We start from the raw sequence: 24797 nt of genomic DNA, 5'->3' as shown, positions 1-24797 counted from the left end.
GATTCTAATCCGTGTCTAAAATATTCCTCTCATCAGTCCCAGAGCTGTCAGCTTGTTTTTATTTTGGTCCTGATGGTGGTTTTATCAGTCAGAAACTGCTTAATATGAGACTGATCAAAATTAGCTCCAGGGCATTCTAGTAACAACAACATCCGAAAAGCCTGTTCCTATTCACTATCAGAGCTTTAGGGGACAGAGGTACCCAAGTTGCTCGAATGGGCAATGTGTTTCCTATGTCCACGGATTCCCACCTCCATTGCATCTCAGGGCTGCCACCACCTCTTCACTCCATCAGTCATTAATGCTATGAGCATAGTGGGTCACGAACAGCAAGTGCCTCAGACAATTTGTAACACAGTTCCTTGAACCATGAAAACTGGCCAGACGCTACGAGGAAAGATGACACTCGTGATGCTCTTGGGTAGTGTTAAGTGTTCGCTCTAAAGGTGTATTGCAATTACATCCCTAAAGCGAGCAGTGGAGGGAGGGCCTGAGGCAACGGTCAACCGCGTGAGCTGCACGCGGTGTGGTTGGTAGTGGTCATGAGAGCTAAACTGGGCACCTCATGTAGTCATCTGAATACAGCTCCTCGTCTTTGCTACGTGCTCTGCAAAAAATAAGTGCAGTTGAATACTTGACTGCTAAGTGAGGAAACTTGTTTTAGAGGCACCGAGCTTTGATCATTTTGACAGCTGAAGTCTGGACTACAAAAGAATATAGATTTAAGCTGAAGAGAGGCACGATATATCTGTACCTAGGTATATGACACATTTTGAAACGTACTTACCTGTACACTTTTATCTGAATCCAAAAATTCACATTTGGCAGAATGCTGCATAGGTTCTGCTTCCCCTGCCATGTTTCCCTCATCGGGATGTTCCCAAGTTTTTCTGTGGCCTGTTTTATGGGCTTGGCAGAGGCATTACCATAAGGTAGGATGTCAGCACTCATAAAACTTCCCAGAGAGCTCAGAACTGATTTAAGCACCTGCATGATTCAGGCTGAGCTTTTACACCCAGAAGATGTCATTCATCCATGTCCGCATGGAGAGCTGCACACAGACTTGAGCTCCTCCAGGTATCTTCCACAGGGGTAAGAAAAAGAATTGAAGCTACTGTTTATAGCCAGACGGGTAAATTTTCTCTCTCAGAATTTATTTTCCCAGCCCTTGCTTCAAACTAGCCCTGATATATGGCTTTTATACATGATTAACTCACAGCTGTCCAGCTGTGAGCACGAGTAGCGGAGGTGGCACACAGACAGCAAGTTTGAATCTGCCTGTTCCTGACTATGTAGGCATGCTGCAAGGTGCCCATGGCAGTGCTGGGCTCTTGCATTTCACCTCTGGTTCTTTGCCTTGGATTATCTAAGCAAAATGAGGGACGGCCAGGAAAGAGGAGATCAAAAGCATGATTTGCAGCCAGATCAAGACTTCTGGTCATGTCACACATTTGTAGTTGGCCTCAACAAAAGGCAAAATGGAGGTGAAGTGTCTCTAGCAGATCCAGCAGTATTTCAGAAAACTCCTTGGCTGCTGCTATAAGACACAATGTGAAACTCAGAACACTGCAGGGCCAGCGATTAACATTGCTCAGGTCTGTAAGGAAAAGCAAGATCTTTTGTTCTGTCCCAGAGACAGCTGGATGCTCAGTGTGAACACTTTACTCCACCCAGCAGAGTTAATAACAGCCTCCCAGCACTACAAGAGAGGTACATGCTGTGGAGGAAGCCTGGGAACCCAAAAGGCAAGGCCACTCGTTTCTCACCTACCACCATATTTCTCTGTCCAACTTTGACATCCTTCTAAACCAGTTACTGTAGTATCTGAGCTATTCATGCTCTTCAGTGTCTTGGACTTCAAAAAAACCCTGAAGCGAGAAAAGTTCTGGGTGGGTGACTGATGTTCACAAGAACGAAATGCTTTTGCCTGCAGTCATACTGCAGTAGAACAGGGATTTGAATCAGGTCTCCTAAGCAGTACCGATTTTTCTATTTGCCAACAATAAGAAGAAACAAAAATAACAACCGTAATAAAAATTTCAGGTCAATGTGCTGCCATATTATACCCCGTTAAAAACGGAATACAAAACCCAATAGTTAATTTTCACAAAATCATAGACATGATGCCCTGTGACCTTTTACCTACAATGACTGCTTTCATGTATGTGACTCACAACACATATCCATGTTGTGGGAGATCAGACTCCATCTACCTAATTCAGAGCAGGGGCTCATTCTTGGCTCTCCTGTTTATCAGGAATATGTCCTGCCCTCTGAGTAGTAGGTTAGTCCAATAGGTGCCTCTAAATTTCTCTTGTTAAAGCAGTTCTGTTTTCCATGAAATATTTATTCAGTCAATGAAAGAATTAGAAAAAGTAGCTGGTTTGAAGAAAGAATGACTTGTTCTAAAAATGATGCTGAGCCTCTTTAAAGAACCAGTCTGCAACTGAGAGTGTAGCCAGCGCCAGTTTTGGAAGATTGAGCATGCCCTTGTCAGCTGCATAAATTGCTTTTAACACTGGATGATTGAGTTTACTAAGTCATTGCTTGCCATGTGTTTTCTTTGGTGAAGGCATCACATTTCTCTGGGTCACTGTTATCATTAACCTAATGTATCTTTCAAAAAACAGCTTTATGGTGCCGTGAGCAGAGATGTCACGGAGTATCTGAAAACATATTCCTGATGCCCAATGGATAATTTTAACAAAGATGGACAAACCAGCTTGCTTTTAAATTAAAATCCACAAGACTTTAGCAGAATGGTAATATATCCTACAGTCAAAATACAAATACATTTAGAAATACATTCTGATACTCAGATTCAATTGTCATATCACTGAAGCAATGAAAACCTGTTGTATAAAATATTAGGCAATGTAGATAAGGGTATCAGAATCTGGCCTTCATCTCTGCATGCACATTGAATCCTGATTTGGAGCTCCTAGAAATGAAGGGTATTATGGCCAGAAAATATTCTGGGATTAGGTGAGAAATAATCTTGCTTTCAAATTCAGTTATTCAAAAATTTCTTCACTCCATCCAACATGTACTTAGAATTCTTTTTTTTATTTAAGAAGTAGACCAACACACAGTCCTAATATGCAGAGGTGGATTCTCTCCTGGATTTAAAAATGCATATATTTTATTTCAGGAATGTCCATTCCAATTATGTGAAAGCTTAAAGGATCAGACCTTAGCATTTCTTGCCAATAAAACACGAAAAATCCAAAGGCTCACTTTTTATTCTACAGGGATACCTTAGTACCACTCTAGCTATATTAGTTCACACTAGCATGCAAAGGGCTATAAACTGAGACCCAGTGGTGCAGAATCATCAAAAAAAAATCATGTATTTTATTCAGACTCTTCTTGGAGAAGCTTAGTCACCCTAAGAGCTCTCAATGATCGGCAAAGAGAAATCAGGTTCCTCCAGAGGATGCTTCAGCCTCAGAGCTGAATTGCCTGGTAAAGGTGCAAGCAGTACCTCCATCACCTCCACTGCTGACAGAGTCATGTACACTGACTTTTCATTGGGCACCTTGGTTAAATTGGGTCAGATGGTCCAGATCAACATAAATTCTAACCCTGTGTGTTGTAATTTTTCGCTACGCTGAAGTCAGTTTATTTTCCCCTCTCTTTCTCTTTCAGCATCTGCTAGTATGTACGTACCGACCGTCTGTAATGGAAGGGAAGTTCTGGACTCCACCACTTCATCTCTGTGATTGTGACTTGCAGTTCAGTTCTTGAGTTTTTAGACTGTTAGGCAAAATTTTGCACATGTTGTGCACTCCGGAAAACACCAGAAAACATAAGAAATCAAAACAAAACTAGTACCTTTTTTTAGAAACAGTGTAATAAATTATTTTTGAGGATTGTACAGTATATAGTGATGTTCTGGAACTTTTTAGACTGATTTTAGCCCTTCTGTTGTTAACGGTCATAAGGGACATGTAAATAACCATGGTTCACAATGTGCATAGTCCTGCAGTAAGGGAGTGATTTGTTGCAAGCACAGTTGCAATGTTAGGTGACTTCTTTCCTACGAAATTTTTTTGTAGCTCTTTGTTGTAATTAACTTAGACTGCATTTCTATGTTGTATATTACAGTTACCTTACGTGTAACAGATTGGTTTTCTCAGCACAAAACAGCAGTATTAATGTAAAGGCACCAATAATAAAGAGATAAAAGTTTTTCAGCATGGTTTCATTTTTGTTTCTTCCTCCCTCAAGGTCATTACTTTTCTCTAGACACCAGGATGGGTAAAAAGGATAAAAAGTCTACAGTACTAGTGTGTGTACACATGTATCTGTGTATGGGTCTGTGCCTCTGTTACAAAATCCGTATCACATAATATGTGCTTACAATGAATGCTTTGTCAGGGTCAAGTATAAATTCCCTCTCCTTAAAAAAAAAATGCACATTATTAAAGCATCTCAAGTGCTCTTCTTGTTATTAAAATGTAGGGTAATTTTCAAAAGTGAAAATGTCTAATTGTGTCTCAATGAGATACTAGCAAAAAATTTTTGACCGCTGGTTCACTCATTTGGCATAACTTAATGCTGTCATGCACACAATAGATTGGTAGCATATAAAAAACAAAGAGATTTTAGATTAGGTTGGCAAAGATATGGAAGAAAATCTGTCAGAAAATTAGCTAAGACTGTTTTGTACCTCCAGCCAAAAGAAAGCTGGTTCAGTTTATCTGCATCAACAGTGCTGTGAAAGGTAATTGGAGCACTGCTGAAACAGAGACCAAAAGAAGTCAAAAAAGAGAAATACAGGAGACATTTACACACGTCTCTGGGGTGACCTTTGCCTTCAAACCAAACGATTCAAGACACACATACTGGCTACTTAGACAATTGTAAAATAGCTTTAAAATCTGGCTTTTATAACTGCACTCTTAAAGCTGCCCTAACTCTGTTGCAACATTCTGAAATCCTCCCTTCTGCTGGGTCCAATAAGTCATTAAGGAAACAAACACACCTTTGATTAATGTGTCTGGGCATATTTACCTAAGGGCTTGTTCCCGTTGATCTCATTCCAGCTGAGGTCAATAGCAAAATTCTCATTGACTTCAAAGGCAACACCACTGAGGCTTGAAAGGCAGACACTACAGATACATACTGTTGGATGTACAAGTTCTCTGGAGCCCAGTTCTCCTGCGCTTGCAGATGTTTTTACTGATTTCTGGAAATGTGCAAGTACTTAGGGCTGAACTGGCAAAGGAAGTAGCTGTTATTTTGAATGTCAAAATTAAAGATGCAGGTTCTTAAAATTCCTACTCACAGATAGATGCCTATTCTTTCTGGACATCCACATGTCCACCAGCAAAGACCTCGTGATGTCTACACTTCTGCAACTGGCTACACCAGCAGCTATTTAAGTCTCTGCATCACGGAGCTGTCTAGTACAAAAATCCCTGTGACTTTCCCCAAAACAGGCATTGCTCAACCCACATTACATGCAGAGCCCTGCATTCAGCTTCTTTCTCTCCACAGGCTCTGAAGTACCTAATGTTTTGGGCTTGGTTCCCACAAGGGGCAAGCTTTGACAGGTTGGGAGTCTTGCTTTCTAAACCAAGACCCCTTAAAGCATCTCAAGTTGGGAAGCTACATTCATTTGACCTTTGTGTGCTCTTTTATGGATTAAGAAGCTGTTCACAGTATGGCAAGAGGTCAGAATATCGGACCATAGTGCTGATGTCCCTGCATCTACATTATCTTTATGGAGCTCTTAAAAATGCCTAAGCCAACGAGAATTTCTTCTCGATCTTTATGAAAAGCAACAATCAAGGTCAAATCCACCTCACCTAACATTCATTGTCTACAGTATAAATAGCTGCATATGAGATCGTCAACCTCTTCTCCCTTTGTACTCAGTGGAGGGAAGTAGGCACAATTCCCCTGGCTTATCTCAGACTGCTGCTTTAGGCTGAGATGAATCTCTCCAAACAAAGGCTAGCACAGCTTGCTCAGATCACAACGTTTGCACTGAAAATAAAGCCATTGTGTCAGATGAATTCCACCCCTAGAATCCAAATTGACATCACTGAAGCTAATTTATAGCAGGTAAGGATCTTACTGTCCCAGAGTTTTTATTCATTTCAATAGGACTATTGAGAAAATGATCCAATGTCTGCATCTGAATATGTGTTACGAATACTTAGGTGTTTTGAAAGCCACTTGCATGTGGGTTTTTCATACAAAAAAAGAAAAAACAAAACACATAGAGCTCTGGAGTTCCAGCTCCACTGAATGTTCCTGACATTTTTTGTACTTGGTTTTGTCTTGAAAGCCTTTCACTACTTTCTGTCGGATGTCCAAGGATGCAGATTATCTGGTATTGCCCCTGATGATTCAAGTAATCCAGTTTCAAAACACAACAAAACAAAAAGGAAAATATCAAAGTCTGGCAGAGGCTTTGCACACCACACTGCCATGAAAATGTCTTCTTTTTTTTTTTTAAATGTTGTCTCACTTCATGATTTTAGTTTCTCTGTTTAAAACAGTTCATAGTTTTTGTTCCCATTTGTGTAAAACTCGGCTTTAGAGTATAAACCTCTGCTGGTCTCCTTATTGCTCCTATCATACGTAAAGATTTGAGTAATTTGCCTCAAAGCACAGTGGGTCCAGTCATGGTTCCTTGCATGGTGGATGGGAGCCCCAAGTACCTTGGCTGTGAGCACGAACAGTCGTCACACTGCTCTGAGCGCTCCCAACCGGGGGAAATGCTGGGGATGAGAGCAAGGCTTAACCCAGCATCTACAGTGTCTTACTGGAGGCTGCAGAAAAGGTTAGTTTTTCATTCAGAAGCCGTAACTTCAGAGTACCTTAGCTCTCTGATATAAATCAAGAGTGCAGAAAGGTTTGTGGAAAACTGATCACTTTTTTTTATTGGCTGAGCAGAAAAATAAGATTCAAAAAAATCATTGCAGGTCAGTCTGAAGTAAACAATTTTTTTTTTTTTTTTGTCTTTGTTCTTCATATTGGATTTGGTTTTTGTTGTGGGTTTTGTGTTTTTTTTTTTTTTGTAGGAGAGGTGTTTCTTTTTCAAGCCTTGAGTGAAGTTTGAAAGCATAAACCAAAATCCACCACGGTAAAGCAAAACATTTTATTTTGTCTTCAAGTCACTGTTTTTTCCTGAATTGATTGAACACAACTGGTTTTAGTCATAGCCAAAGAAATTTCAAAAGGAATTGTCTTTTCAAATTGAAAACATCTAGCACCTGTTTCAAAATGATAAAAACCTATTTAAAAATATCATGTTCTGCCTGAACAAAACAAATCCCCCCCAAAATCAGTGCAAAATGTCCGAAATATCCTGGCTCCACCCGGGAGTCTCATCTCTGGTTAAAGAGGTTTCTGCTGCAATCCTTCACCCCATTAGTCCATTTAGAGTAAGGGAGACCAAACCCTTAACTCATCACCAAACACAGTCTGATTTCCATGACGTCATGGCCTACTCATTAACGCTTGCAGGCTGCAAGATGAAGGGCAGAAGCTGTTTATCCAGAGCCACCTCAAAACTTCTCAGCAACGTAGGCAAAGCTGAGTTTTGTCCCTGCAAGAAGAAAAGCGAGCAAGGCCAGGCTGGGCTGTTCTTGCAATAGGAAGGGGATGGGTAGGAAGCAAGGGCTGGGGGAGATCTGGAATGCCGATCTTCTCGCTTCTCCTGCCTCTAAGGAAATGGCAGGGCCAGAAAGGGTCTTCTCTCTCCCCAGCAGTGCCACTTCCCTACACACACCAAACCCTCCTCCTGAGGCAGCAACGGCAAGCCAGATAACAACTTCACCGCTGTCTACGACCAGCTGGAAAACAGAGCATGTTACCCCTAAAGAGAGTGACTTTCTCTTTCTCTTTCCATTTTAAATATGGAAGGAGGCAAGGACAGGAACAGGCTGTATATAACACCAAAGCTCTCAGAGGTCACTCTTGCACATCTTTTATTCAAGCAAGCACACATCCACACAACCTCGCTTTGGCTTTTAGGTGCTGTTAGAGCACCAGCCACACAGTATAGGGAACCTTAAAGTTTTCTTCCTGATGAGGTCCAACTCTATGCATCCAGAGAAATAACTAAAACACGGTGGCAGCTTATGATCAACTCACTTCTCATGTCTCCCTTGCTCCTGCTGCATGGATTCAGTGTGGGCACGTCCAACCAGGTGGCTGGGGATGTCACCATACTTTGTGACACACATTGTATATTTTAGGATGAGCCTGACCTCCTTTTATTTCTGTTCCTATCTCCTTACATGTTTGCACAATTCACAAGCATTCAAAAGCAGCAAGAAATAAAAACAAGGGGATTCAGGGAAAGAAGTACACAATGGGAAAGACTAAGAGAGAACACCACCAAAGATAAGCAGAACTTCCCAAGATTTCTCTTGAGGATTTCATTCCCTGTTACATTACCTAGAATAGCTATTTAAGGCCTCCATGCTTCATGGTATGGACCAACCAGCAGCATTCCTTGCTTAGGAAGAGATGTCATCCCCATTGGTGTGTCAGTACCAATTGTAACTGCTTTTACTCTTACATTGAAGCATTTGTGTTGGCCACTGCTGGAGATGAGTCGACAACCACTGGCTTCTAAACGGCAATATCTGCTGCTATCTTGTCTGATTAGAATTAAGAAGTACCTCGATTTTATGGGTACTACTGGCTCTAGCAGGACAGACAAACCAAAAAATGCAAACTTTCCCCTTTACTAACAAAGAGTCCCAGAACCTCTTTTTCAAGAACAAATAGTCAAATCCTTTCTTTGAACAAAGATGACAGCTCCTTCAAGCTACTCAGTAACTGCCCATTGTGGCTCTAAGACACTTAATTTTCCTCAAACCTAGACTCTTAATCAATCATATTATATATTACATAAATCAACCAACATAATCAGAGCCAAGATAGAAAACATTCTTTGCACATTTCCCCCCTAGCAAGCACTGTCAAAGCTGAGACAATAACATTCTGCTAATTTGCCAATAATTTATACAGAGACACCACTAAAATGTGCTTAATCCTCAAAGAGATTTGGTTGCTTGACTCCTGATTTCAAAGAAAAGCATGCAAATGCAGCAATAAAATGCATTCCGTTTAATCAAGTGAACACATAACAGACTGATTCACATTGTTTTACGGCGTCAAATAACAGCTTCTGATGTGATTCCATGTGGGAGAAAAGGGGAAGGTTGCTGTAAGTATATTTTGGCAGAGTACTAGAAGAGGTCACAGACAGCTGATTTCTTAATGAAGTGTTAAAGGCTTCCAAAATTTGCCTCTTATGGGAAAATGGAAACTTCCCCTCTCTACTATATCTTTAACAGAAAGAAAAGAATAGCAGAAGTCAGCTAAAATATACCAGGTTTAACTTGCTTAATTGTTGGAAAATGTGATTTTCTTATTTTGAGGTAAATAAAGTCTACAGTATTGGTTTGAATCCCACTATGTTAGCACTGCACCAGATTTGCTATTAGAATGACTGAAAGAATTTTCAACAATATCATGACAAACCATTTGGAAGCAGAGCTGAGAAGGGTCATACAGCAAAGTCTGTCAGAGCTGACAAAAAATTTCCACTCTCTACTTTATTTGGAAATAACAGGGAAAGAGAAGGGAACCAAACAAACCCTCTGTGGTATTAAGTCAAATTAAATATAGTTCATAAAAATTAAGGCATTTTGACATTTCAGAGGTATGGGTCCAGTGTTGAAAGAAGAAATTATGTTCTGGAGAATGAACTGTAATTATGGCTTGGAAAACATGAGGACACAGAAGGGAAAAAATTAAAGGAGAAGTAGACAGATGCAGTTTGATGGCAGTGAAAAGCTCTAGCCACCACTGCAGACCTGCAATGTTCAGGAAAGGCTGCAGTTCCACCAAACATCTCAAGTCCAAAGTTTCAAATATATTTTCACTTTATTTTATGAATGCCCATCAGATATATATCTTTGATGCTACAGCACACTAGTTGAATAAAAATCAACAACATAAAAACCCTCTTCATAAAAGATCCAAGAAGTGAAATCCCAAAGCCATAACCATTTACTCCGTGAGCATATCATCTTTGACAACCATATATAAATGACATCATGACAACAAATACAATGTACAATAATAAGTGTGCAATGGTACAAAATATACAAAAAGGAATGTGTATTTAATATACATTCAACAATATCCCATAAAAACCTTTGTTGGGAAAGTGAAGTGCCTTTTCAAGAACAACAAAAAATGTACATCACTTCAGTTAAGATGTCTGAAGTATCTCCCATCAAAAGAGTAAAGCCTGTGTTCTTTGACTGGAGATATAAAATAACTGAGCTGAATTTTCCCTAGAGAAAAAAAATCATCTAAACTTCATAAAATTTTTGTCCACACCTATAGTATAATAAAATATTTAGAGTGCAGAAAATTCAGTTTAATTTAAATTTTACTTAAAAGCGGGCCCTCTTTTATTGATAGATCTAGCTCAGTCATATAAAATCAAAAATCTATATTCCTTATAGTAAAAAGACCATTTCTGCCCATGTGTCTTTTCTGCTTTTGATGCATTCCACAATTCACATAATTTTGCTATAATGGAAATATGAGTCTGACCAGAGGTCAATACAAGAATCATTCCTCATTTTCTCCTGTCTCTATACAAGTCTTGCATAATTTTACTCAAATATTTTTTGCCTAAGTTTCAGATTCCTTTGAGTTTGACCTCAATGGGAATTTCAGGAAATTTTTACAGTGGGTATTATGAAGATCACATGCTTATAATGTGGCTGATTTCATGAAAAAGTCCATCTAACCACCAGTTTTCAAGGCACCATTTTGTGCCCTTCTTCCAAAGCAGGTACTTGCATTGACAGCAGAAAGCATTTAGATGCTGAGCTGTGCAAGTACGTAACCCATGTTCAGCTCTGCTGGGCATCCATCCTTGTTCTTTGCATGGGTCCAGGAACAGAGATGGCTGAGTATTTCTAATAAGCCTCCCAGCTGACAAAGCCAACCCCTGATTTCCAGAAGTAGAGATTCTTGCTCTACCTCCAGAGTTCTGGTTCTGTTGGCTTGCAACCCAGGGAAAGGTGATGTATTGGCAGCCCAAGGGAGGGGGCTGAAACTGCCAATGACCTCTCTTGAAAGGACAAGCTTCCACAGAGAGGGACAAGTGCAACTTGCACTGTAGGTATCACTTTCCTTCTCTTTATAGAGTTTGAGCCTGCTACTGCCTATAAACTCATGGGCCCAGACCTACAATTCATACAACAGCAGTTAACACATTTAAACTGAATAGCACCAGCTTTTACCCCAGCCCTGATGGCCATGACTTAGGCATCAGAACAGGTTCAACTTGCAGGTGCAACACCATGCCTCTTGTGTTAGAAGCCAACACAGACCATCCAGCCCTTCAAAGCACTAAAATCAAAAGTATTTTCCAAAGATCAAAACTCACCTGAGGCTCATTTCGAGTACCATTCACAATTCTGATTTTAAGAGAGACTCAGTTATGCTACTAACGGACAATACACAACTTTTGCAGGAGGTTTCAGGCCTCTCTGAAAATCATTTCTTATGAATAAGTGTAGAAGGAGTGATAGGAAATGAAAGGTACCTATAAATCATATGGCATGCCTGAGCGATGCCCAGGTGAATCCAAAAAATTCATGTTATTTGCAGTATGTATATCTCTTCCTGAGTTGAATTTCATTCCCAGTATGGAATCCAAGCGTCTGCTTTCTTTTTTGGCAAGGTACTCAATCACATGGTAAGGCAATCCAATTTTCTGGTTTGCTCCCTGTCTTCTTTCCTCCTAAATGGCCAAGCATTTCTCACCAAGATCACCACTACAATGTGTGCCAGAATATGTTTAAAATATGGTCCTGTAAAAATAGAAATTAGGTTTGTTTCTTTGAAGGCAGCATTAATTCTTCATATATTCTGGGCTCTTGAAGATTTCAGCTGAACAGATTCAAAATGATCTTCCTTCTCCTGCAATGGAACAGACAGGTTCCCATCAACTGGGATTCCTCAAATTCGCTCCAACAGTTACTACAGTCACTTCTTCTGTTAATATCTCCAGAGCAGCTTTTGCAAAAGACTTCCCTTTATTTCTACCACAGTCATTAAGTGCACATTTTGACCCTTTATTATTTAATAACACTATTAATTCTGTAAAAATTTGCAAAATCAATAAAATTATGCCATATATATTGTTCATGGTACTTACTTTGGAGGGTACAGGGCAAGTTTGCATTTCATAGTCATAGTATAGGACAGGTAGTCAGAGCTGGGGAATTGCAAGGTAATCATATCTATGGTTATTATTACTTATTAACGTGTTTCCTACAGCAAATAAAATGTTTGGCCCAAAGTCTCTGAATGTGAACACCACTGCCTCACTCCTGGATTCCCATCCCAGCTCCTCCTCTGGGACACCCACAGGACAAAAAGAGTCTACAAATCCTCTGCCATCCTAAAAATCAGGGCTGAAGGGTTGAGTTTTCTTTCTGTTTTTATTTGCTGGGTGACAGACTAGGCCATCTGGCTGGCAGGCATCAGGGTGAGAAGTGTGGACGTACGTGTTACTCTGTTTGTATGAACAACCCAATGGTCCTTGCAGAAGCAATGAATGAAGGATATATAAAACTACTAAATAAATAAAACTACTCACTAGAAAATGCTGGTTCTTGCTTCATGTACCTACTTTTTACACTTGCTGATGTACACAGACAGTTTGGAAACTATGTTAAACTAACCTCATGATCTGATCTTCAAAGCCATCTCACTCAGATCAGGACAGCCTAGTGCAGATGTGAGAGAGAGCAGGGGAGAAAACTGTCCTACGCTAGCCTACTGCAGAGTATATATTTCTTGTTCTGATGGACCCGGTATTGTTATGCTGGAGACGACAGATGGAACTAGAACAGCCTCCAGTCTGAAGCAGTTTCATAATTCTTTAACTTCTATATTCTCATTAAAAATAACAGTCATTTCTTTCTGTATTACAGGCCTAGCCCTGAATTCCTTGGGTACTCAAAAGCACTAATAGCTTCATGAGATGTTTTGCTTCATAGAAATGACATTGCCTGAAGCTTGAATATACAGTTAGGATACCTCAGATTTTTTTTCTCTCTCAGTTTACATTTCTCCTCTTTTACTCCCCTGTTTTCCTCCATAGATTTTTTCCATATTTTACATGCATATCCAGCAGGACATGAATTTCCTCTTCTTTTGCATAAATGAAAACTGATGTCTATAACATTTGTTTTGGAGAAATATATATTAAATTCCGGTTATCTGCAGGGATACAGGACACAGATTTCAGTAAGCTAATGAGGTACTGGAAGCTCAGTTTGCCAGCTATGATTATCTAGCAGGAAAAAAGGAACCAGCTTAGAAATATCTGACAGGCTTGTTTAAGAAGGAGAGAATACTTAGGGAGCCTCCTACAATGGATATAGGAACTTTAAAAAACTCTTTTTGAGTCCAAATAGGCATTCAGGTGGTCTGAATACTAAAGTATTAAAGCTTACTTTAAAGAGAAAAAAAAAAAACCACTTCTCCCATGCTCTCGTCTCTATACTTCTAATCAGGAAGGAGCCAGTGGTTGATGCTGCAAATGGAGTCAGCAAAGCTCTTACACTTATCAGGCGTACAGCAAAACATAACGCTCACCAGCAGCACTGGTCATTACACTCAGTCACAGCCAGCCAAGCCATTTCGCGGACAAAAAACCATCATCAGTATTTCAAAGTCAGTCCCCACAGGATTCAAAAATGGAATCAACCTCCATTTTCGCAACACCACTACAAAATTTGATGTGATTTGATTTTATTTACATTTTCAACGTTCTTAATATTGAATTAAGAATTAATATTGAATTTCTGCCCCTTTCCACAAGGAACAATATCGATTTTGCAAGACAAATGGTCAGGCTGGGGTCAAGGGGAAGTTCCGCATGTTAGCTGTGTAATGGTAACTTCTCCTAGGAGGGAGATCTAGGGAGCAGGTAGCGTGGAAAGAGGACAGCAGTCCGATAAAAAAAAGTAAAAGAACAAAGAGAGGAGAAAAATAAGGGAAAAGAAAGGAGGTACACAGGTTTTAATTATATTGCACTCAATCACAGAAAGGAAAAAAAATGAATACAAGAAAAAAAATCTCAAAATTCAACATTCTGAAATTCTTTGGACAAGAAACAAGAGAGTGACTTTTTAAAATAAATTTGTATTGTGATCTTTTGAGAAACCTTCCTATTTTGAAACAACCTACTTCAGCAAAACTATTTGAAAGGGAAAATGTCATCCACCTTTATCCTGATCATAACAGATGTCCCAGCTGGACTCCCTTAAAGACAGCACTACCATTCCCATAGACTTTAAGGCATTTAGAATAAAGACCAAAGTGCTTGCAGGATCTACCATGATGGTCTTCTGTTGCTCCTCTCAGAAACATTCAAAGGACACCAAAGACCTTCATGCTATGAATTGAGACATGCAACAACCCATATCACATGTGCTGCAGAAAAAAATGCTTTTTGCTGTTGCTTCCCACTGAAATGGAGGAGGTTGCTGTGTTGAGTAACAGGCTGTGGCTGATGCCTCCTCTTCAACTGAATCTTGTAGTGCTCAAAATTATGGTTCTCAAGTTAGCCATGAAGCCAGCCCAGGTGAGCTGCAAGCAGCTGGCTGGTGGCTATATTCCCAATGTTAATTTTCTATATCTATAATAGCTGTGTTTGCCTCAGCAATGGAGGTGTCTGATAGGAATCCAGGCAGAGAGGTTCCTCCCGCCATTAACTGCTCTTTTTAGGTATCACCCGTACAATACAGAATGCTACTGAAATCTCTTTGCAGAAGAGGAAGCATTTACTCAATATCCTGAAACATTTCTTACCATTATCCACATTGTGGATTTCAGCAGATTGACTATGGGCTGGGTGAAGTGTGCGTGGGAGGCTGCACAAAGCAGTGTGCAAATTAGCATCAGAGCCTCATCACGTCCAGTAATAAATAAAGATAATAATTATTTTTAGTATTAATAGTAGTAATTACTACTCACCTTCGTTGCCAAGGACTTGAGCTTCCCCAGCAGTGACTGCTTATTTGAATATACTATTTCTTCTTCATTATCTTCTCCTTCCATTATAGCACAGCTGTCAGCAGCTGGCAGCTCACACTCTTTTGAGTTCGTTGTCATCACTAATTTGGAATATTTATACTCCAGTCTGAAGATATAAAGACAGACAGGCACAAATTTTTTTACAAATCTCCCATATTCAAGGTTTTTGTAATTTAGATTATCTGCAGTCCTTCCACATAGTTACTTCTGAGGTATTTACTGGAAATTAGATACTTTTCAATCATTAAAAACATGTAACCAAAATAGTATTAACAATACTTTGAGCTCCTGCTCTCTTAGATTAGGCCTCTATCCTTATAAAAGATCCATGTTTTCCCAAAAGACCACAAGTAGGTCAAGAGGATTTCCTGCATGAAGAAGTGTGACCTGTGTGCTGGTTGGGGCAATAGCAGGTCAGACTTCAGCCTGTTATCAGAATCTGCATCACACTCCTGTCCAACGAGGCTACGGGGGAGAGGAGAGATGTGTAACAGTGTGTGGTAGGAGGCAGTAAGAAGTGGGGACCGTGATACTGGAGTCAGGATTTCGTGAAGCTGGATGTGTTATGGGGCGATGAAATCCCATGGAGATGGAATCACGTTTTGAAAGTTTATGGCATGAGATGTGGGAAGCAGAGAACTATGGGTATGGCGAACAGTCAGTATGTTCAGCCTAAGAAGCAGGGATCTTTTGGGTGTGTACCTGACATGTCCCACCAAAGTAGACCTAAGCAATATACAGTCAAGAACCTTATTTTAATCCAGCTGAAAGGGACTAATTAGACTGAAGAGGTATCCTTTTGGTTTTCAGACCTTGAGAAAGCCCTGTTGCTTCAGGACCTAAGGTCAACTTCAGACTCTCAGGGGTTAAAAAGACAGTTCCTGTTGGGAAATTATGCCACAACAAATTACTGTGGATTTTCTATACTTTCTTCACTAGCATTTTTGATTGCCACTGTTGGCAGAAGAAACCTCAACGTGGTGGATTAACGGACTGATCCAACATGGTATTTCTCATCAACATTGTCATAAGGTCAGTTCCACCAAATGTCTTTCTGTTCACTCCCTCAAACTTTTAGCTTGCTTTTATATGGAACACAAGTTGCAGTACTTACTTCTGGTTCTTCTTCCAAAAATAGCAGGTCAAGGCTATGAGTAGAACAGCTGTGAAAGCACCAACACCAGCTCCAACTTTTAGCCAAAAATCCACTGTTTCACAAGTGCTGGTCCTTTTTTCTGGCAAGGGAACCCCTTTAATGCAATGCTTTGGTTCATTCCATACATACAAGGTTTCCTTTCAAACGGAAAACAAATATCAAAAAGTGAGCTGCTTGTAGAAAAAGAGAAGAACTATTCAGAGTTGAAGAAAACAAGCTGTTTTGAGGTAGAAAGGTTAGACATCTTTTCAATGAAAGGAAACCAAACCATGTACTTCAGGTTTTCAGACTCTAGGTGGAGTGATATTGTCTACTCAACTGTCCCCTTGATTGTGCCTGCAGGTTCAGACCTGGCAAAAGGATTTCCTCTTCTGTATTGCTCTTCACCTGGCACAATATGGGTTGGACAGCGATTGTGAATGTGCTGTGCCTGCATTGGAGCTTTGATCAACAGGACAGTTCTGAACCTGTGAAAGGACTTCCTACTGTTTGACTAGAGAAGGCAGCAGCAAAAAAATTGCAAGCAAGGAAGGATGAATTTCTGAACTGAAATTCTGAATCCTTTCCTAGCCTGGCCCTGAATATGGCTGTTAAAAGACTGAAGTCCTTTGGGCACTCCATCCTTCACAAATAACTTGCCTGCATGTATGAATGCATACAGAGTTCACGTCCCTACCCACATAGCTGCTCAGCACAAGCCAGCTCTCCTCCAGGAACCACGCTGCCGTTGGCACAAATATCCCTGAGTCTCAACACAGCACCTCACTAATAAGACTCGCACCCAGCCAGCTCAGAGCCTGGACTCAGATTTCCCAACTTTACCTGCACTTACATATCGATTTGCACACTGAATTTCAACAGAGTCCAAGTTATACCCAAATGAACCCATCTGACTCGAAGACATGTGTCCTTTACCTGAAATCCTTTTTTGCAGGCTCCCTCAATCTCATGGTAGTCTTGCTCCGTGCAGAGAGGGCAAGCTTCTGCACTTTCCCATACAAAGTAGAAAGTGCATCCATCGCAGGTGCCCGCAGGGCATAAGCTAGGAGGAGAGCAAAGCTTAGTTATCACTTACGAAACACTCTGGGGTTTGCATCCTCACTCCACATTCTGCTGCTGAAGATCGGTAATGGTAAGTACAACAAATGGGTAAACATCCATCAAGTCAGCAGATGGAAAAATCTGGGGTAAGAATTTTTCCCAGTTTGCAAAATGATTTCTCGAGTGAAAACAGATGTTGGGCTGTCAAAGGTCTAAAATAGCAGTTCAGTTCCTGGCAGTGAGTGCTACTCACGCACCTACGGTGAAAAGAAAAGAAAGAAGCAAGTCTTGGAGATCAGCAGAACTACTCCAGCATTTCACCAGCATGGGCTAGCCCAGCATGCACCTCTATCGCTGTTCTCCTGCACTGGGTGACTGTTCCACATGAATGCTGCTATCTGGTTCCTGCTGTTGTTCTAATGATGTCTGGGTGATTTCGTCCGTATGGAATGGACTTGTCCTGTCATGGTTAATTACTAGAAGGATGTTCACCAGTTAATGAAGAGATAACAGCCTCTCTTAGTCTAAGAAAGACTAATGACCTTATTTTGTATTCAGCCTGCAGAAGAAAGTTGTACTGGCAATGGCAGGACATTCACGCAGCTTTTGTTATTTACAATTACGTCAGGTCTAACAGCAGCAGTGGCCAAAAGTCCATGCAAGAAGCTAGATCATGTAAATGTGAAATATATCCATACAGAAAAATGGATTATTTTTTTTTTCCTATATCATCTGAAGGATTGAAAAATGCACAGCCCTAAAAGCCCATTCTGGCTTATCCTGATTTGAGTAACTGACAACTGTCCTCTCTGGATTATGCAACATTTTTTCAATGTACATGGCAAGAGCATTGACAGACCTTTCTCCTCAACCTCTTTCATCTTATACTGTAACTTCATTTGATACTAAACACCTTGTCTGGAGCATAAAGGGGTTACATGCAGTATTATTTGACATGTATCAGATACCTCACTGTTTCAAAATACCTGTCGGACTGCTGACCTAATCAAAGGGGACTAGGAAGGGAGAAGTCAGCAAGAACTGAGATAAGGTACATCATGTCAGCTGTGTGCCATTTCTGCCCATGCTCACACTTTTAAAAGCAAGGTAGGTTACTCCTCCCTTACTACTAGTGAGTTGTCACAGCTCACATCGTGTTTGACCTACAACACTAGAAGGACTCCTAGAGGATTTTCACATGGCAGCTGATAGATAGTGGCTTGTTGCCCAGCATGATTTGTAGTGTGACAGGTCCCTAAGAAACTGGGGTAAACATCTCCAAAGGTGTTCAAACATCAATCACTCATCCATCACCTGTGAAGTAGATGCCTCTTTGCCTTCATTCAGGTGAGCATGGCTCACCTGTCCCAAGAGGGACAGGGATCAAAGGAGGATCCCACACTTCTCACACCGTCAGCTTTTTGGAAGAGGACTTAACTTTTGGGAAGGAGGATGAGTGAAAGGGCTATCAGCAGTTTTATAGTAACTTTTATAGTTACTATAGATATTTATAGACTAAGATGGGCCTTGACAGCCAAAGAGGAGGGTTATCAGAGTTGAGGGGAACTTCTGAATAATCACAGGGTGTTGCTAAAGAGTAATAGAATTAACTCTTTTACAATTTTTTCTCTGCAACTTTTCAGGTGCAGGAATAAACAGGACTTTGGAAAAAAAGAGGCCTTTTGGATTCACTTGAACCAGTGTGAAGGGAAAAAAAGGTCAGCCAAATTAAACACAACTAGCACAAGGGTTGCATGATACAAACTGGAGTGATGAGACACATAAATAAGTACATATAGAACTTGAACTAGACAGAATCAGGGCTCATGGAAGTATTGCAATAGAAGATTTCATAGTTCCTAGGACAGGCTGCTGTTTTTCAAAAAAATCACTTTGTCCACAGCAACTGCTGTAGATCAAGGAAGAAAAACTACCTCTCAAAGCCCCGACTAGGCAGCTCTAATCAGGAGGCCAAAGATCAAATTAAGGAACTGAAATAAGGGAGAAGTGGTGACAAGAAAACATCACTATATTTTCTTTTGGCTTTAAGCTCAAAACAACCTGCCTGAGCTCTAACTTCTCTCACCACACAGCCTAAATACAGAGCAGTTGGTCTGCTGGGAGGTGATGGACACAAAGGTCATTCACCTAGGAGAAAGGAGTGAGACCTCCTGGGTGGCTGATGAGGGAGACAGCACTCCTCATTGCTGTTAAGTATAAAATTACTAATGAGTTTTGTAAAGATTACCTGAGGAGAAAAGGCTTTTTGGCACTACTAGGATACAAATACTTAAATACCTGGGCACAGAAAGCTCTCCTTGGTCTGGTTTGTTGGGATTGCACCTCATTGTCACAACAGTTGCACGGCCATTTTCACAGGAGGTTGTCACTGTTGAAGACCTAATATCAAACAAGAGGAGAAATGTAACACCTTTCCACTACAGTAAATACATGTTGCTCTTTAATAGGTCTCCGTCCATTCATGCAACTGGAATACTAAAGAAATACCCTTTACCACAGTGCTTTTGCCTTTTTCAGCTGGAAGAAAAAAGAGTAGCAACAGAAGCAGGGTAGGTTTCACCATTTCATTTAATTCTCCAAGTGCTGTGAGATGCCACTCAGGGAACTGCTCTGTTTTTCTAACTAGTTTGAATTCTGCTGAGTCAAGGAATAAACCTGCCCACAAAACAGAATAGAACAATTTTAAAAGAGAATTGCAGGTGCTGTGGTTGGTGTGCTACTCTGCGGGAGAGTTTATGATGGCTCTCTCCTCGCCTAGTAATGAGAGAACCACACTGTCCTGAAATAGCATAAGGCAAAGGGGATTAAAAAATGGACCTTATTCCAACATGATAGACATTGTAACCCAAGTTCATAATATACTCAAAGTAGGGTCACTTGTGTGGGGTTCAGTCTGCAGATCAGACATGTAATTTAGGCATTCACATATGCATAAAATGTTGATATTCAAAGTGTTACAGCCAATTAAGATCTATCACTAAAGCCAACACAATCTAGAGAGCCAATCAGTAGAATAAATATAGGTATGTGCCTTAAGATAAGCTGAATGGCCCTATGGGCTCCACAGTCCAAGCTTAGAAACCCAGTTCACATGAAGACACCAGCATGTAGACATCTTAACTGAGGTGATCTTTGAGCTAATTCTTACCCAAGCCGAGGCATTCTTTTTATGGAGGAAACTGAAGAATAGGAAAGGCACACTAGTAACCGTGCAGGTTAGAACAATTATTTTTAACCTCAGTTAGTCTGGGTTTGTAACATCAAAGTAAATACAAATGAATGTGAAAGAAAATATGCAATGGGAAATGGACATATCAAAGCCATATATGAGAAATTATGGAAAGGAACATGACACTGGAAGTGGCACCTGGATGAATCAAAGCTCTGGTATCGCTCTCTATAGATCAAGTGTAATTCACATTTGAGTAAACAGTGTTTGCTGATTTCATAAGATGTTCTTCAACATGCCAATCAATATCAGCCAGATACTGATTAAAGTGATAAAGATTAAAGGTAGATTAACGATTTCCCCTCAAAGTTTTAGTTTCCTTTAAACAAATGAAGAAATTTGATGTACCAATAAACAGAATTTTTTACCTACTTGTAAAAGAAATGCACATCGGGTATTTTGCTTGGAGAGGGAGGAAACACATCTGCCTTGATGCTGATATTTTCCAGCATTGTTTCAACAGTAGCTCCTAAAATTTGAGAAGGGAGGGGGGGGGACAACAAAATCCACAAACAAGCTAAGAATCAATTTCAATTTCTGAAGCGTTCACATATAACATTTTCTTAGTCTGAAAGGTATGGGTCTCACTTAGTAGCATTTAATGACATTACTATACATTATACACTTTCTTCTATTCTAACTAAACTTTGCAGATTCGTATGTTCCTCATACATTCTGATTTCCTTACATAGACATAACAAAACAAAAAACTAATAAAACAACACCAGTGTAAATAAGTTTTACTCTTTTGTATGAATTTAAAGCAACCATGGGATATTACAGAATGATAAAATAATTTAGGTTGGGAAAGGACTGCTGAAGATACCTGATCCAAACAACTGCTCAAAGCATATGCCTTGAATGTATAACCCTCATACATCATAACCTCAGCAATCTGCAGTACTGTGGGAGAAAAACTGAAAGACGCAAGATTCAGAAGGATTATGGAGTCTTAGGCAAGCCTTGATGGCACATTTTGGAACAAATGACAGGCTGGTGTGTGGAACAACACAGGTTACACAGGTCTGCATGGATTTTGGAGAAGAGCTGAAAAAGAGGAAAATTCAAGTAACCAAAGTTCTTAGAGATCCTTCCAACCCCATGAACCAAAGAAGACAGAAAATATTGGTGCTGCACTCCAACATTTCAGAATAAGAGGCAGCTGTACAAATGGGACAGGCTGCATCTTTCCAGCGAGGTGAAAAATTGCTAGAACAAGAAAAGGTGGTAGCAGCCAGCAGCTGGTGGGAAGATGGGTAAGACTGAAGAAAAGAAGTTTCCACTTGTTCTTGCAACAGTTCAGACAGCCTAACTGAATTCTTAGGACTTTGGCTTGACTGGCATTACATTTGGGAGGACCATTCACACAGCTGGAAAATCCATGTCTGGTTATAGCACTTTTAGGTAAATATAGTAGATAATGAAGCTGACAGTTTGCACTAGACAATACTACCTGGTGCAGGACAAGTCAGAGCCAGGGATTGTGAAAGCACATGGATCACTGTGCTCAGTAACATTGCTCAGGAGGACTTGCAGGTGAGGGATAACTACAGAGCATCACGTCAACGGAGAGAACAAAATGAGCTGTGCTGCAGCAACCATCAGGAGCATGTGCAGAAAGATGTCAGGTTATTTTGGAGGACCCTGCATTCTGAGAACATACGCTGACATCAGCAAAGGTGATGAATTCCTCTCATCGAAGACATTGCATCGAACACAGGGTAAAACTTAAATCTGGATTGCAACACAATGGACAGAGATTAGTTACTCACTAGACTGTAAGATGACGGCTCCTAGGGACCTTATTATATTCAACAGAGGTGATGAAAGAATATTCCCATCCAATATGCAGTACAGTAGACATGGTATCTCAAAGTGCAGTTTCTCAAAAATAAGAACACTAGAAGCAAAATGAAGTGGGGGGGGGGAAATGTCATTCTTCAGAGGATATTAATTATATGGCTAAAAAGCCACAATGACTCTTGCAAGAATGACAATAGCTTTGAGTAAAAGTCCACTTTGGATCAGAACAGTGGTAAAAAAGCAGTTAAAATAAAAACATTGCTTAATGTTTTATTTGTCAATATGTTGAATAAATGCCAAATTTGTCAATGTCAAATAAAAACAAGCTTAATGGAGGGAGAATAGAGAATCAAATAAAATCAAAAGTTATGAGTTACAGAAAAATTATAATGGATGCTAAAGACTTCAGGGAAAAGCCTGTGTTTGGCAGCACTGGAAAAAGTACAAGTTGGGAGCTTTTTTTAGAAAATCTAGAAATAAACGTACATCTTATGGATAGGAAAGGCAAACTTCAACCATTTTAAAATGTAACAACTGTGATAAATAAAAGGTAGCAGAAGAGCTTGGTATCTTTTCTCTGTATTAGGAAAAAATCAGGACTATCTCCTTGCTTTCCAAGACAATGACTGAACACCTCATTCCTTCAGCAGCTGGAGAGGATATTGGCATCTACTTGGCATGTGTGCTTATAAACTAGCAAACCCATGCCTAAGAGTGACCTTTAAAGAGCTTTTAATAATAGCAAAATTTCAAAAGACTGATGGAGAGGGGATATGGTGAGCCAAGTAACAATGTGGCTAACACAATGAGTCAAAATAACAGGTAATTGGAAGATGGGTTTCAGTTAATGATTAGATACATAATGACTGACAGTCAACATGAATTTATGGAGAACATCTCTTGTTGAACAAATCTGATTTCATTCCTTGAGTGCTGATGAATTTGGCTGCTAAAGAAAATTATGTAAATTTATCAAGTATTTCACTAATTACCACATGAGATTCTAATTAAAAAGTTAGCAGTGTAATATCAATTAAGTGCACTCTCTGGATTAAAAATTATTTAACTAGCTAATTATAAAATTATCTGGCCATGGGAAATTGTCACCAAATGTGGTATGTCTCCAGGCTTCCCTAGGCATTGATATTGGAGACCCAAAATGCAAGATTATCATCAGGGATCTGCAAGTAACTATATAATCACTGTTGACAAAGTGTGTAGATGAGACAAAGATTAAGAGGAACAGGAATAAAAGATAGAGCAACTTGGTTCACTTGGTAAGATGGTCCCAATCAAAATAAACATATTCTAGTGCAGACAAGTGCAGCAAGGGATGAAGGCCAGTCCTAAGAAAGAGATTTTTATTGCCATTACAGTGAATTGAATAGCGGAATACTATTCCATTCTGATGCCCATGCTTTAAGAAAATATAATAACAAGTTACAGAGGCTGCAGAAACAGCCTCAAAAATTATTCAGATGCTTGAGAGATATACATGATAGCAAGAGACTTAGAAGAACTTGGTCTACTTAGATTATCAGAAGAGCAGACTGGGGAGGGTGTGGTGATTCCTTACACAAAATATTCCTCCAAGGAGGAAAATGTGGGTGTGAAATGGAGAAAGAATAACAAGAAGCAAGAGCTGAAAACTGAAGCCAGGCAAATTCAAACAGGAAACAAGCCTGCTTTAAAACAAAATACAGAGGTGGTGTTTGACCAGTGGAAAAAAATACCAATGACTGTGGCAAAGCTTTTATTGCTGGCTGTCTTAAAAGTCCAGGTTGAATGCTCTTCCAAAGACGTGCTTTTGTCAAACATGAGTTTCTGGGCTCAATGCCAGGGAGAAAGTACAAACACTCGGTGCCTGTAATGGATAGGTGAACAGACTAAATGACTTCATCGTCTAATCTGGCCTCAGACTCTGGGAACTTGTGAGCCAGAGCAATGCAAGCCTTAACGATATGCATGGCCCCATGCTGCCCTAAGCCTCCTCCTTTCTCGCCTAATTATGTCCCAGCACCAGATTCTTCTGGAATTGCCGGAGTGGGCACTTAGCATGGGCAGAAACACTTGGACTAATGTGACTACTACAGTGATTGGTCTTGCCTTGCATGAGGTGGGTAGGAAACATGAAAGAAAACCAGTGCTTTTTAATTACATTCTCCAGATTTTTGTGCTGAAATTCTGTGCACCATGGGACCCACCAGACGAAACACAGGGAATAGTGAGTAATACTGGCATGGAAAACAAAGAATGGGAGCAGCCCTTACTCTTCTGCTTCAGCCATCAGCTGAACAGAAAGAGCAGCAAAAGGCAATGGCATCTGCCCAGATCTGCTTCACAGCTCAGGAACAAATTGGGACTGAATCTTGGGCTGCCCCTTCACTCTTCCCCCCGCGCAGCCCTGCTGAGCTGAGAAGGATTTACTCTGCAGCCCTA

General features: G+C 40.2%; 2 protein-coding genes across 4 annotated transcripts in view; one reads left to right on the top strand and one right to left on the bottom strand.

The window, feature by feature from the left end:
- The window catches only part of GRM3 (glutamate metabotropic receptor 3), a 106585-nt gene extending 102389 nt beyond the window's left edge, over positions 1-4196 (top strand). For all 3 annotated transcript variants that reach the window (XM_069801679.1, XM_069801678.1, XM_069801676.1), the window contains one exon: positions 3649-4196. In XM_069801679.1, the coding sequence (XP_069657780.1) occupies positions 3649-3722 (74 nt within the window). In that variant the 3' untranslated portion in view covers positions 3723-4196. The remainder of the gene's footprint in view (positions 1-3648) is intronic.
- A 5703-nt stretch (positions 4197-9899) lies between these two features.
- Positions 9900-24797, bottom strand: part of ELAPOR2 (endosome-lysosome associated apoptosis and autophagy regulator family member 2) — a 102227-nt gene continuing 87329 nt past the window's right edge. The window contains exons 17-22 of the mRNA XM_069801675.1: positions 20928-21024; positions 19604-19705; positions 17180-17306; positions 16223-16401; positions 15049-15214; positions 9900-11979 (exon numbers count right to left, since the gene is read on the bottom strand). Of these exons, the coding sequence (XP_069657776.1) occupies positions 11920-11979; positions 15049-15214; positions 16223-16401; positions 17180-17306; positions 19604-19705; positions 20928-21024 (731 nt within the window). The 3' untranslated portion in view covers positions 9900-11919. The remainder of the gene's footprint in view (positions 11980-15048; positions 15215-16222; positions 16402-17179; positions 17307-19603; positions 19706-20927; positions 21025-24797) is intronic.

The sequence above is a fragment of the Haliaeetus albicilla genome, chromosome 14 (genome assembly GCF_947461875.1).
Source record: "Haliaeetus albicilla chromosome 14, bHalAlb1.1, whole genome shotgun sequence".
NCBI classification, from domain to species: Eukaryota; Metazoa; Chordata; class Aves; order Accipitriformes; family Accipitridae; genus Haliaeetus; species Haliaeetus albicilla.
The sequence above is the reverse complement of the archived record's forward strand: the minus strand, read 5'-3'. Positions and strand labels throughout refer to the sequence as shown.